The sequence below is a fragment of the Haliaeetus albicilla genome, chromosome 7 (assembly GCF_947461875.1).
Source record: "Haliaeetus albicilla chromosome 7, bHalAlb1.1, whole genome shotgun sequence".
Taxonomy (NCBI): Eukaryota; Metazoa; Chordata; class Aves; order Accipitriformes; family Accipitridae; genus Haliaeetus; species Haliaeetus albicilla.
The window spans coordinates 17,208,141-17,222,282 of record NC_091489.1 but is presented as its reverse complement, the minus strand read 5'-3'; the positions used below and the strand labels follow the sequence as shown (position 1 = coordinate 17,222,282).

The 14,142-nt window shown below is 39.0% G+C and overlaps 1 protein-coding gene across 10 annotated transcripts in view; it reads right to left on the bottom strand.

Moving 5' to 3' along the window:
- Positions 1 to 14,142, bottom strand: part of ARID1B (AT-rich interaction domain 1B) — a 337,909-nt gene that overhangs the window by 136,184 nt on the left and 187,583 nt on the right. For 7 of the 10 annotated variants that reach the window (XM_069787075.1, XM_069787078.1, XM_069787072.1 and 4 more), the window contains exon 5: positions 13,807 to 13,848. The exons of the other annotated variants lie outside the window; for them this stretch is intronic. In XM_069787075.1, coding sequence (XP_069643176.1) covers positions 13,807 to 13,848 — 42 coding nt within the window. The remainder of the gene's footprint in view (positions 1 to 13,806; positions 13,849 to 14,142) is intronic. 10 annotated transcript variants of the gene reach the window in all.

The window sequence follows — 14,142 nt, the reverse complement described above, 5'->3', positions numbered from 1 at the left end:
ACCAAGCTCCTCTGGTGTCCTTCCCAAACACTTCTGCCTCGAATGCAATAAACGTAAGAGAAAAGACACTAATTGCATCTGTCATTACAGTTGCCCAATGGCCCAAAAGCCCTCATCAGATGTTGTGGAAGAGCCTTTTCTGGCTGTAGTTTACAGGAATCTTGAATTCTGCCTGCCTGCCACCCAGTCTCCAGCATCTCCCAGACAAGGCTGTAAATACTCTTTGTGATCGATGGGGGCTAAGAGACTGGAATTCAGGATTTTAAAAGGGCATATTACAAGTTACACTGTAAAATATGGAGAAGGTACAACATAGTCTAAGGTCTACAGCTACTGTTGCCTGTGCAACTGCAGTTGTTTTGCTGTAAAACATCTGAAGGAAAGAAACGATGGTCAGATTTTTTTTTTTAAACACAAATTTAGGACAAGATGAAATTAGAATAAAGAGTATTTCTTAATAATTAAGAAGAAAATATACCCTCTGTAACAGAAAATTTGTACACCAGAACACACCAGTGGGTGATCATGTGCAACCCTGAGCTTCTCCCATCTGTGGAGGAGCCCAACTGGCACCCAGCTGATAGGAGGGAAGGAGGGCGGTTGGAGGTGAGCAGAATAATCCTGAGAAACTCTTTGTATGCATTACGGGAAGATTTAGCGCACAGGTATGGTATGAACCAACTTATGAAAAAATTACAAGATCTGCAATTATCCCTGCTTTCAAGCCATGCAAAAATCCTGCCAAAAAAAAAGAGAAAAAAACTAAGTAACTAAATATAGATACATAAAAAAATAAAACTATACATCTATATTTAAATACACAGCTCTGTGTATATACACTTTATATTTTTGTGTGTGTGTATAAAAATACAGTTTTGAGTATTTTAATAGAAGCGAACACAAATTGATTTAAATTCATCTTTGAACATACTGGAGAGCCAGCACAGTAATTAACTGTGTTATTTATTAATTATTATAACCATACCAACTGTCCTTTCTCTTCATCTCTCCAAGAAAAACAATTCATCTCTAATCCACTGCAGCTGCAGAAACTCTTATGAAACATTACATAAGGTAATAAACTAGCTCCAGTTTTAGGTCCGCAGTATCCATTTCTGGCCTTCAATCATTTGTATCAGATTATAATCTCCAGTGAAGAGTTTGATGTTATTTCAAAAATCCAATACCTCACTGGCACATGCGAGCACACTAAAGATTTTTTCAAATTACACAGCAATATAGGCTGAGTAGGAGACTGGTCACTAAACAAGCTAAATCTGCATGAAGGAGAAAGACTGAAAGAGGAGGGGGCAGGGGTGGATGTAGTGAGCAGTATCAGAAAAATGAAAATAGAACTGAAAACAGAGGAAGGATCATAGAAATGTACCTTAGTTGAAAAGGTTTCTTGCAATATCTGCTGGCAGTTTCTTTTAATCAGTGCAACTAGTTCCCTCTGTTATGCTACTGCAGTCAATAACTTGAGTGGGCATAAAATAGAAAATTTCTAATGGTTTAGATCAACACAGGATATAAACCACAACTGAAATGTATTTCCAGGTGCTAAATTCAGCAATGATTATTGTAATCCAATTGCTTATATAGCATACTTCTGACGATTGAGGTGGTAGGCACGGGGAATACGGAGCAAAAAGGAAGGTAGAAATATGTTGATTCAGATTACTGCTTACCAAATTTACTTTTGTTTTGCTAGTATATTGCTAAATCCTTTTTTGTGCTTCATAGGAAGATACACATTTTGAAGACAGTTAGTCATAACAAGTTCTTTATTTTGTTTTTGGTTTAAAATGCCTATAATTTGCACACCCTGACACCTGCTGATTTCATGCCCTGCCTTTTCCCGTCAAAGCCCCTTCTCGGCTCTCCACACAAGGAAATCTCATTTATCAAAATTCTGTTGGCGTAAGGGGAAGGGCTATGCTGAGCTGAGCCATGGCCTTCATTAAACATGCAGAACATAAACTGCTGACACTAAGCACAGTCAACTTGCAGCACGGCGGGGGGGGGGAGGGAGGTGAGAGAAAAAAAAAAAGAGCAATGAGACAGAAGGAATGGTGCGATGGTGAGATGGGAATAAAAGCCACAGTTTTGCAAAGCCTTTAAGTTGTACTGGAGTCAGTGAGATTTAATCACAGACCTGAAGTTAAGCATGTGCTTAACTTTGCCAAACAGAAATAGATCACTAAATTATGAATGGAACAATCTATTTCTGTTCCCAGGAACACAGACACTTTGTTCTCCAGACCATTCCCTCAGGGAATGAAAAAGGTGAGGGGGAAAAATGATAACAAAATTGGAGAAAATTATCCCTTCTTCAACTCAAAAATACTGGTCTAGATAAAGGAACTATATGTTATGTTTAACATAACAAGTTTAAAAAAGGTTGGGATCCACCATTTAGGTTCCAGAAGAGAGAAAAGAGCAATTGCCATTATGGTCACTAAAGAAAGAAAAATTTGTAAATTTGGAAGGGGCAAGCATGAAAACAGAAACGGCATTGAAAACTGACATTAGGGCTGAGGGGGAACAAAGTGGCTTTTCAATTTTTCACTTCAGTTACTGTTCTTGATATTTTTTTCCCCTTTAATTCTCAAAGATAGCTGTGTAATGTTGCCTACAATAGAAACTTGAATTTAATAGGCACGAAGCAGAAGGTGTGTAGCATTTTCCTCTGATCACAAGGAACAAGCACTTAGCTGTAAGAGAGATCCACAATGAGTCACTGTAGGGAGGAATCAAATTCATCACAGGTACATGCAAGCCTTTTTTATTATTATTGTACCAACTGAAAACACATTATAACTTACAGGCCTAGAAAAAAAAATCAATTTTAAACCTCCTAGTCCTATAAAAATATGTAATATCCCAATCATATATGCCTGCATTTATACAGTTTGAGCAGAGGCTAAGGCAGATGCAAGGGCAGCGGGGGGAGAAGTCAACATTTCCTCTGTAAGCTTTTTTTGGTATTTATAAGTAAGCTAAGATAATCATTCCAAATTCAAACTGTCTCAATACCAAAATAAATTACTTTCCATCAAGTTTCATACAGCAGCTACAAGCTATTTTAATATTCATTATCTGAAAAATATTGTATTAACATTTTCTCATACTTTGACACCTCTTAAAAATAGTTCTTCAAAGTTAATCTGGAATTAAAAGTACCATAAAATTAACAGCTGGATTCTGCTAACCTTTCCCATACTGAATATCATCATATTCCAGAAATAAAGAATTTAGCTCTGATCAGCTAACTCTTAACATAACACTAATTTTTCTTCCATCTACCAGGGTTCTGTGTACATGTAACTTAGACAGAAGAGAGGAGAAAGGAGACACACACTTGCTGTGATGGGGCATGAACATTGATCATTCCCCAGAAGTAATTTCTGTAGGTGTTTTTTTTAAACAAATGTTGTATACATTTAACAGAAATCAATAGCTGCTTTCATAGTGAAAAAGCTCTAATAGTGTTGTTTTTCTTAACACCACCTATAAAACAGAACAGGATGGCCCAATTCTGCTATCTTTTCTTTGGATTTGTAAACAGTGCAGTATTTTCAGCCTTTTTAGCTTTATTCTGGTCAACAAGACGCTGCAGCCTGCCATATAAAGCTGCACACCACATGGTACCATTCAACAGTCTATCTAGGTCAGCTTGCATTTTTAATGTGCTCCATTAGCTTTCCCTTGCTCACTGTATCAACTTTGAACTTTTCCTCCTCACTCTCAAACCTCTGTATAACTAAGCCAGGCAACACACAGGATCCTAAGAGTATCTTGACCATCTTCAGCATTTGTTCGACCAAAGACACCAGTTCTAGTCCTAATTAATTTCCTTAATTTCATGCCATTTCCAAGTCCAGCATCCCCAAATTTCTCCTTCAAGATCCTTTTCCACAACACCACTGGTAAAAAAAGAGTTTACTTTTAAAAAGTAAGAAAGCTTTAGCTAACATAATTTCTTCCCTCAGTACTATTCGGGGCAGCTTAACAACTTTGACCTTGGCAGCATTCTGCACACACCACAACTAAAAAGCTACAAGTTAATAAGCATATAAACAGGCATACCTACATCACTGTAAAGCTTTTGCACACAATCATATGTGCTATAATGATATTTAGTTACTTAGATGTGACAAAAGCCAGTTCCACATGATCCACTTCATTGCTTGCTTTCATAAGCAGCAGTTCACGCATTTCTCAAAATACATTTATTAATTTTTAAATTAGTATGTATTCTAACTGCTCTTCCCGCAAGTGTTTTTAAGGTGTACATCCCTCCATCGGAGCACAGGCCTTGCACAAGGGCTGAAGTTGTAAAACCACTCTAAATATAGATTAGATTTACAAGGTAATCAGTACATTGGTTCTGACACAAGGAATAACACTGTGAGGAAGTTCCACAGGAGGCTCAGAGATATTCAAACAGATCTTGATAAAGGGCGGGTGGTGGGGGGGGGGCGGAATCAGCCAGTGGAATGAAAACAGTCACATTAAATTGAACAGTACGAATGATGCTTATTTTGCTTCAGATTAAAATGTTAAGGCAAGTTTTCCTAGAGACTGTAAATCCGTCTGCTTTCTATTTCAGATAGTAGCAAGGATTCAGTAGTAAAATCATAGAACACATAGAACGATTGTTACACTCGAAACGTATCACCAGAGTTTACATGTGTACGATATTAAACAATTTAAAGCATTGCAACAGTATGAAAATCATGCCAAAACCATCTGTAATCTTGATCTTCCTATGTAAGAAAATATTAAGACCCTGTATAATTAATTGTTCACCAAGAAAATCAAAGAAATGACCTTGAAAACCAAGATTTCCCAGTGTCATTCTAATCCAATAAAATTATCCATCAAAATCCCAATTCACTAGAAACCCCTGTCTCACAAGAAGAAATTCTTAAAAAACGAACAATGGAATAATTGAAGCTTCAAAGTTACAAAATGGTGGTTTTTTGTAAAGGAAATGTACGTTCAGTAAAAAGCCCAAGATTCTGCATTATTGTAATTATTTTTCCTCTTTGAAATCTGTGGCATGTCAACAGCCCTTTTTCTAGCAAAGCACAGCTCCAAAGCATGATACACACCTGACCTTGTCTCAGGGAAAAAAAGGGAAAATGAAAACCTAAATCACATCTGTTTACCCAACAACTTTCTCACGTTCCTCTTTGCAATTCCTATTCTTCAAACCTAGCATTAGTTTTAACAAGCCGACTATGCAATCAGGGGAAGCAGCTACACAGCAGAAATCTGAATCTTCTTCTATACATGTATTTCATGCTGTTAAGAAAAGAATGCTATACAAAAAAAGCAAACAAATGAACAGTAGTTAAAAAAAACCCCAAACCAAAACAAAATAAATATCTGTGGTTTCTTTGTTGTTGTTTTTTAAGTTGCAATATGAATTGGATCGTGCTTCCTGTAGCAAGGTGGGGTTGGTTGCTGGAGGGAGCAGTTCTGGTCCCACCAGTTGTGCAATCAGGTAGAATTTACAGAAGAAAAAGAAATCTGGTCTAACCTGCTCTCCTAATCAAGAAGGAACAGCAAACTATTTGCAAATACTCTGTCTTGCCCTCTTCCCACCCCCAAACAAAGAGACCACCTGCCTCAACATTTATTTAAAATGTGCAGGTATTTACAAGCAAACATGGTGTTCCAATTGTTAGATGACTTCTAGGTAAATCTGATACTCCCTCAAAGTTCAAACCAGCAGTATAAATCAAAGGGGCCACACAGAACTGTAAAGGACCCGCTATCAGGCCAGCATCACCCCAGTTACAGGGTAAGAGGCGGCAGCCGAGCGAGGGAGCACGCCCAGCCAGGCACCAGCAGCCAGCTCAAGCACACCAGACTCCGGCCGCCTAAGTGCGCGCACCAGTTAAAAATGTAGAGAGGAACGGAAGGAAGACTTGAGAAAATAAATTCTCTTTTTTTGGTGGTAACTTCTGTCACTGCATTGTAGCGACTGGTGGGAAATGGTGGGTTCAGTCAAACCCTCAAGGTGATGCACGAAAGCAGTACCGAACTTGGCACTTTTGGGGGCACTTCTACAGAGTTTGGAAAGGGCAAACCGTACTACAGACCACCTCTTCAAAAAAGCACCATGGGGAAGTACGGACTGCTGGTGCTGCTGCCACATGAGCTGGGTGGTTCAAGGGTGCAGCAGTTCACTTCAGCAATGCGGCAACCTAAATTGCCACAGAAATGTAGGAGAAATAACCGACTGAAGAGGGATACAGATCGATCAGAAAAGCAAAACCAGTTGCCAAGCCTTCTTACTTACAGACACCACTTCAGCAAAAACTGAACGGTTGCCTTGAATCGCATACAGATCTGGTCCAGAAAACAGCACACCACTTGCTGCCCCCAGTACTCTCAGAAAGGCGGTGGGAGCTTTTAACTTTTATCAAAACCCAAAGTGTGGCCCCATCCACACCTTGGTAACATAAACTGTGCAGTATTGGAGTTGAAAGCTGTTCATCATCTTTATATACTCCCATAAAGTAGAGACGATGGAGGAAGAAAGCTAGCGGTTTACATGTTTTTAGTGCTAATCCCAAGGGATTGCACGGCACTAGGCAAACCACGCGACAGCAATGTTGAAGGGTGCTGAGGAGGGCACGATGTTCACCAGCTGTGCTCACTCACACCAGCCTGCCACAGAGCGCTGGGGAGCTTTGTAAAACAAATGTTACCACATATCCATGCAGACTGCCTAAGTCTAACCCTGAGGCCATCAGTCTTTATTCTGCAAGCATCGTGAGATGCTTCATGCTGAAAAGGAGCATTAAACATGTATTTATCACTAGTTTGGGTCATTGGCAAGAGAAGAAACAAGGGAATATCCAAGAAAGCCAGACATGCTGTACTTGCACAGGGACACTGCCACTGGAGACAGTTTCTTCCTACAGCCTTGCCTTGTCTTGTCTTTCCTGAGATTACAGTCCAGGAGTGTGGGCTACAGGACACAAGGAGGAAAGAACCAACCGCTACTACACCATTTATCCAGCGTGTCTTAACTTTCTCGCATCTGGGGGTTCTCAGCTAACATATGACTTTTTTTTTTTTTCCTGTTCTATGTGTAATTCCATCCCTTCTTCTTCATGCAAGATTGTTTTGGAATTGTCCAGATCCACCTCCACTGCACAAGGAGGCACTAGGACCTCTAAGAAGCTCTGACTTTTTTTCCATCCTCCCACAGAGCTTTAAGATCCTCTCTATATGGGAAGCAGGAGTGAGCTGTGAGGAGTGGGACATGACAACAAGCGGGTGCTGTTTGGAATGGATTTTGATGGGATACAGCACTCTTGTTCTGATTTCACCCTCCGTATTCAAGGTGGTTAGATATGCTCTTCTACACCTGCAGCACTCAGGACAAAGTTGGACCACAGTTGGGACTGTACAATAGATGGAGAGGAACTTAGGGCTCTAAATCTCTTTGGTGTGCCTCTTAATTTCTATAAAACTAACTGGGAAAAAAAACCCCAAACCACAGAGATATTTGTTGAGACTAAACTTACCAGACATTAAGAACTATTGATTACTTAGATTAGATTTCTAAAACATGATCACAATTGCTTGGTTTTGCCTGTTCTTGGATTGTCCTGAATAACATAGCAGTGATACACATAGGTCCAGGCAGAAACATGTTCAAGTTGCTGCTACTTAGTCATAACTACTTCAAAACAATTTGACACATCTGTAAAGAGTCCCTAAGAATACTGAAAGAGCACCTTGCTCCCTGCTATAATGCCATTCTCTACTCTTAGAAAACACCCAGTGCAGAGGGCTCTCAGAAGACTTCAGCAATCCTAAAACACAGCTTTAAAAATGACTCAAAGAAAGAGGGTTGGAAAATCCTCTTAGTCATCTGAACACCTCAGGTGAAACAACTGCACAAAGAAAACAACAACAGAACTGGGGAAACGCGTAATCCTAACTCTGCTCTGGGTAGTGAAACAGAAGTTAATGGAGGCTAATGTGAACACCTATTTTTTTCTAAGCTGAAACAAATCAAAAAATTTATTTACAACCTCCAGATTCCTACCTAAGTCAACAGTGCACAGTCAGATGTAAATGAGGACTCATTTCTCTATATTTTCCCATATACTAAGCACACACATAGACACTCCAAGTGTCAACATATCAAGACAGAGATAATTCAGACACTTGAAAACATCCTCTTCTGAAAAGGATTAATTGGCTTTAAAACAATTTAATTTGGCTTTGAAGATGCAACTTTTATTAGCAACCAGCAGATGGCAGAAGCAGAGGCTGCTTAGAGTCTTCAACAAAAGAAAGCGGTCTTAAACAAGGCGTGAATTAAAAGAAAACAATTTTTAATGTCTACTTTTTCGTCTCCTTCAATGGCTTCTTTTCTCCTTCTTTCCAATAAATACATACTATTTTGTTGCAATCAAGCTAATACAAATTGAAAAAAAAAAAAAGAAAAAAAAATCTCTTGAGAATACATTTTCTCAAATGGCATCTCTACTCCATCTCGTAGCTCAAGGCTTCTGTGTTACGGATACCCCTAGAACAACAGTTTCCTTCTAGATTTGCACAGTCATAACTCACAGTCAGCCACCAAATGTATTCTCTTTGGTGTCCTATGCTACAAACCAGGAAGCTGACACATAGCTACACTGTGTAGCTGAAATCTCCCCTCGGGATTTGAACTTCTGTTATCTGGGACCATGAAAACAAGTGGGCTACAGAAGATGCACTGTGGTGTGCTGAGTGTTGCAATAAAGCAGCATTTGCAAGGTAGAGGAGAGAAAAAAAAAAATCTTAATAAACTCAAGTAAAAGTAGCATGTTTGGGAGGGAAACCAGATATTTTAGTCCTAAGCACGGTTGATTCTTAAAACCATCAGAGAAAGAGCATTAAAAAAATGCATCCCAGCAGCGCATACTTAGAAAGAATTAGGAATAAACTCTCTCAACAACTTCTAGAGTTACTAAATTATGGAGACAAAGTCATCACCTTATGCTGTGTCACAAAACAAAAATACAGCTAGTTCCACGAATAATGCTGAAAGCTCCTCCACACAAGACACAGCCACATCAGAAATGCCACCCTTGCTGCATTTCTTTAACAGAGCTGTGTCTCCATTATGCTGATTTCTCGATCAAAGAGAAAGCTTTTCTCCTGTATTTGTCTTCTGCAAAGGAAACGTAAAATCACTTCTACACTGAGCACATCCATCGAGAATGAGATTCTCTTTCCTCAACCCCAGCAGCACAGTCCCAGAAACAAACAGGTGAAGCTCGCTCCTACTGCAAGACAGCGTGAGATGCAGTTGTGTAGTTAATTCTGCCTCTGTACATTAGCAAACACGCCGCTTGCAAAATATGAAAGGCTTTCTTCCCTGCCCCCTGTTTTTAAATGACACCTGCAAATCTCTAATCCCGTTGCCATTTATTTCCATATGTCAAATTACAATCTTAACTTGTGCAAAGCAACATAATAGTAATGATTAAGCCAATTACATCACAACACAGCTTAAAACGACACACAATGGAAGGATTAAAGCTCACTACCAAATAAGAGAGTCCTGTTCTTGGTGGAGCTCCCCCACTGTGGGAACATAAGTGTCTCTTTTCCTGTTGCACAAAGTTGTGAGCCTTCTGACATGTAGCTGCTGGACTGCCATTAACAAACTTATTTATATTAATGCTGCACTAAGCTGGGATCACTGCACCGCGGCACTAGCTGCGGTAGGCGGGCTCTGCGGCCGTCTCTGCAAACAGAGCTTGTGGCACTTTACCCGTCCACAGGCAGGTTGAGACACATGGACAAGGTGATCTCACCCTGCTTAACTGAATGAAGCCTCCTCTACCCTACGTTATTTGGGTCAGGTAGATGCTGACAGTAAAAGCCTTAGGGAAAGGGAGGGAAAGAAGACGGGAGTAAACCGAGCACAAATATTTAAAAAGTCGAGCACTGCGTTCTCTAGACGGGGCCAGACACCATTTGTAGCCTGTCTGGATGGAGCATGTGCCACCGCATTCGACACCGTAATTCCAACTGATGCCAATATGTGGCTCCTACAACAATAAACTGTGGGTTGAATCTTTATATAATAACCAACCTTTCAGACTAAGATTTTCAATTCTGCCTCAGGGATTAAAATGTTCTAATGGAAATTGAGCATCTAAATCTCTTAGGAGGATTTAAAAAACTCAGACACTTATTTTTATTTGTTCACTCCTTGGTGTTTAAATCAGCATCATTCAAAATGGTTAAACCTTTTACCTTTTTTTTTCTGCTCTGTGCACCTTACTCTTTTTTTCTTTCTTTTTCACATCTTTGTATCCCTCCTGATTTTCTCTACCATCTGGGAACACTGGTCCCATCTGCTAAAATATATCTTCCTATTCCAGCTAAAATAAACACAGAATAAATTGGTACTCTTAGTATTTTACATGTCATCATTAGGCTTTAATAAGATTAATGGGACTGAAGGAGTTTCCAACTTTGAAAAACATTCCTGTGTGTTGACTGCAGACTCAGGCAGATACCACTGCATCTATTCACTCTTACTCTACATTCGTTTCTTGGCAACTTCGGTTTTGAAGAAACTTATTATAGATGTAAGTTTATACTCAGCAGAATTTGAATGAACCAGGCATAACTGTTAAGTCTGTCCCAGATCACCTATCAGCTGTTTGTAATTTGCTAGATGGTCATTTCCCCTACATCTCTCCATATACAGCCATGCACATATCACAACCCTTCTAAATATTGAAACAGAAGGATCAGTCAGAAGCTGGATGTTTTGTTTTTTTCTCTTCTTTAAGAAACAAACATGCATACAAACACACACACAAACCCATGTGTAAATTAAACTGAACACCACGTGTACCATCTTCAAAAAAGCTGTTACAGCACACTAACAGCTTCCTCCTCCTGTAAAATTAGTTGCAAAGAAAGCCGAATGGTTTTGCTTCCTACTATTCAACCAAAGGAAAGGTTTGGACAGCAATGCTGTCAAATCTGTGCATGTCTACACTTATCAAACAACAACTTTTATTTAAACTGATTGAAAAACTGCTTACATTTTCATGGTCCATTGAAGAGTACTGGGCTCACATATGCACAAAATGAAAAAAATGTTTATATTAAAATGTAATTTTTACTCCAATAAATGCCTTATATTCCACCTTCCTTTTGGGAAAACTGTTTTCTTATTAAAAAGGTGGTGTGGCTGGAACATTTTGAAGGACTATTGCTAATGATCTGCAATTTGCACCCATTCTGTGCTTACAGAGTAAAGATAAGATTTGGTACTTCAAGGTGCCTCTTCCCTGGGTATTTTGACACTGCGAAACAATAGCTTTTGTTTCAATTTTCTTTTCTAAAATAAGAATTATTTTATCCAAATCAATATGCATATCTTACATCAAAAGCATCCTGCAGCTGATTTCTACACGCGCTTATCGTCATCATCAAAGACTCAACTATTCAAGGGGCAGACTACATCAACCAGAGATCTTCACTTCACCGATGACAACTACAGTGAAGCTGAACAATGTTCTGCTGTCTCATTCAGAGCATTTTCTTGGGAAACAGCCCCATTCACTGTCAGTATGCATATTTACTATGAGACTAAAATCATGGAGAATTTAAGACTAATAGGTAACATTGTAAGCTCTTTTAGCACTCTAGAAATATCCTTTTTTAAAAAAACAGTATTCTAGTATCTCCAGGCAACACAGCCTGTCAACAAGCCTAAAACTAAGTGGTAAGGGTCTAAGGATAGGTGGAATGGATATAGTCAAATGAAGAGTCATCCCCTGCAGCAAATTATGCTTCTGCTTATCCATACAGAGGGGTCCTACAATGTTTCAAGCTGAGGCATATGCTACACCCAAAACTGTAAAGACAGCCCCCTCAACAGCCTCCACCAGACCTTAAGGAAAATTCAGGCTAAAATCTGGTATCAAGGAAAGCATTACATTGTGCAAACTCTTAACCTTACATCCTTCTCAACTGTGTTACCTGGTATTCGCCATACCAACTTCTTTTCTAATTTATAAAAGTATTTTTCGTTAAAAAAATTGGTATTCTCTGTGGGCATACCAACTCATTTGTTAATATAACAGAGACACTAACATTTATTTATCATTGAGACAGACAGTAAAGGAAGCATTTCTTAAGGGAGAGGAGGAAATAAAGTGTTTTCACAGCATGCCTAAACAGATAGCTAAGATAAATTCTGGGATTAACAAATTTGGGATGATACATTTACCTTTCTTCTTGATTGATAAAAACTACATGACATTCCTAGACCTATATAGTTCACTATATAATGTAAAGCTACTATTTTAAGAGAGTAAAAAGACCCTGTTGGTTCTGAAGCTGAGTCTTTCAGAAAAGTTGCTTGGGACTCTGGAGGATGATGTTATACTGATTTGGTTTTGTAAAACTGAAGCTTAGAAATAGAAAATTCTTAAAACTTTTGGTAACAAAAAGGAGTTTCAAAGGATGTCCATCAAGATGACTCCAAGACTGAAAAACACCTTGCGAGTCTAACCATGAAAAAATAAGAAGCCTCCTCTACAGCATTTTAGTTGTGAGAGTGATTGCCTATAATAAACTTCAGTAATTTTTCTGTTTACCCACCTAGTCTGAAGGATTATGGAGATGAGTTCACAAGAGCTGACCCTCCAGGTTTATTAAATATTCAATGAATATTCTGTATGGATGCTGGGTATTAAATAAAAACCAGAAAATACTGTAGACTGCCATATGTTAAATACTTTAAATAATACTGGAATAGCTCTGTTTGTTTTTTAATAATTTATTTAAATCACTTTATCACATATCAACATAAAAATGTACAATACGGACACAATGTAAATTCTGGCATCATGAATATTTAGGTGTTTTTAAAGCTTTTTTTTCTGTTGGTTAATTTTGTTTATTGTACTCTATAAAAACCTGGAGAACTTATTTCATCTTTTCTTGATATTTTTTTTTTTTTACCTTGATAGCAATAGCACTGCTATTTTCTCACCTGCAGTAGTATCACAGCATGTGGGCCTTCAGCAGCAGGAAACTCTTCACTGTCGTGATTTAGCCTACTGTTCCTACAATCTCCTCCTTCCCCTCCCCATCCACTCCCTTCCTAGTGAACTAGATATAGCCTACACACAATCTGCCCTGCTTAAAATCATCTGCTATTAGTGCTTAATTAAAACCGTGGTCGTCACCGTAATGCTCACTGGCCAAACAGCAATAACTAGGATACAGCCCATCCATTTAGCAGAGCAGGCCTAAAGTGGTCTTTCCAACTTACGTACTGTGTGCCATACATTGATCTACAATTGAACACAGGGTGATGCAGCTGTTCAACGTTACTACTTTCTACTTGAGATGCACTGTGAAAAAGGACCATGAACAAAGTGGCTCAGTCAGCAGACTGCAAAGCAGGTAACAAGTACAATTTTTGAGCTGCAAATCTATGGAACAAGAACAAATCCAGCATTTGGGCAAGTCCAATCTTAAAAGTTACTACAAAGCTAATGTTCCATGTTTCCACATGGGCTTCTGCAAGTAAAATTTGCTCACAGGTTTTATACCAAATAACAGGATTAAACCAGCCTGTGTGTCATTCTCAGATCACCACACATCAGGGAAAGTTTCTGAATTGATGGATGCAAGTCACAGGATCCTCAATTCTCAGGCTGAAAATTGTCGTCTTCTGTGACATCGCATCCAACAATTTAAATTGATGGGACCTATGTAACAAAACTGCATCAAACTACACACCTTGTGTCCAAATGTAGCATCCTCGGAGGCCAAGACTTCAACCTGAAATTATAAGGAGAAAGATAAATTCAAATTTAGCCACCACCAAGAACGTCTCTCTCCTGAGCACAGCACCACAGTCCAGGCAAAGAGATCTGTAAACGAAGATGCCAGTCCGGGTCAACCCTAGGAAGCCTACATACGATAGGACATGCTGAACTAACAGCTGACAACAGAAACCCTTAAGAGAGGAAACTCGGAAAGCATCCCTCATGACACAAACAAGGTTTCTCAACCTAAATGACGTAAAGAGTACCTGTCAGTGTCCCAAAATTTACTGTACTACAGCTGGGACAT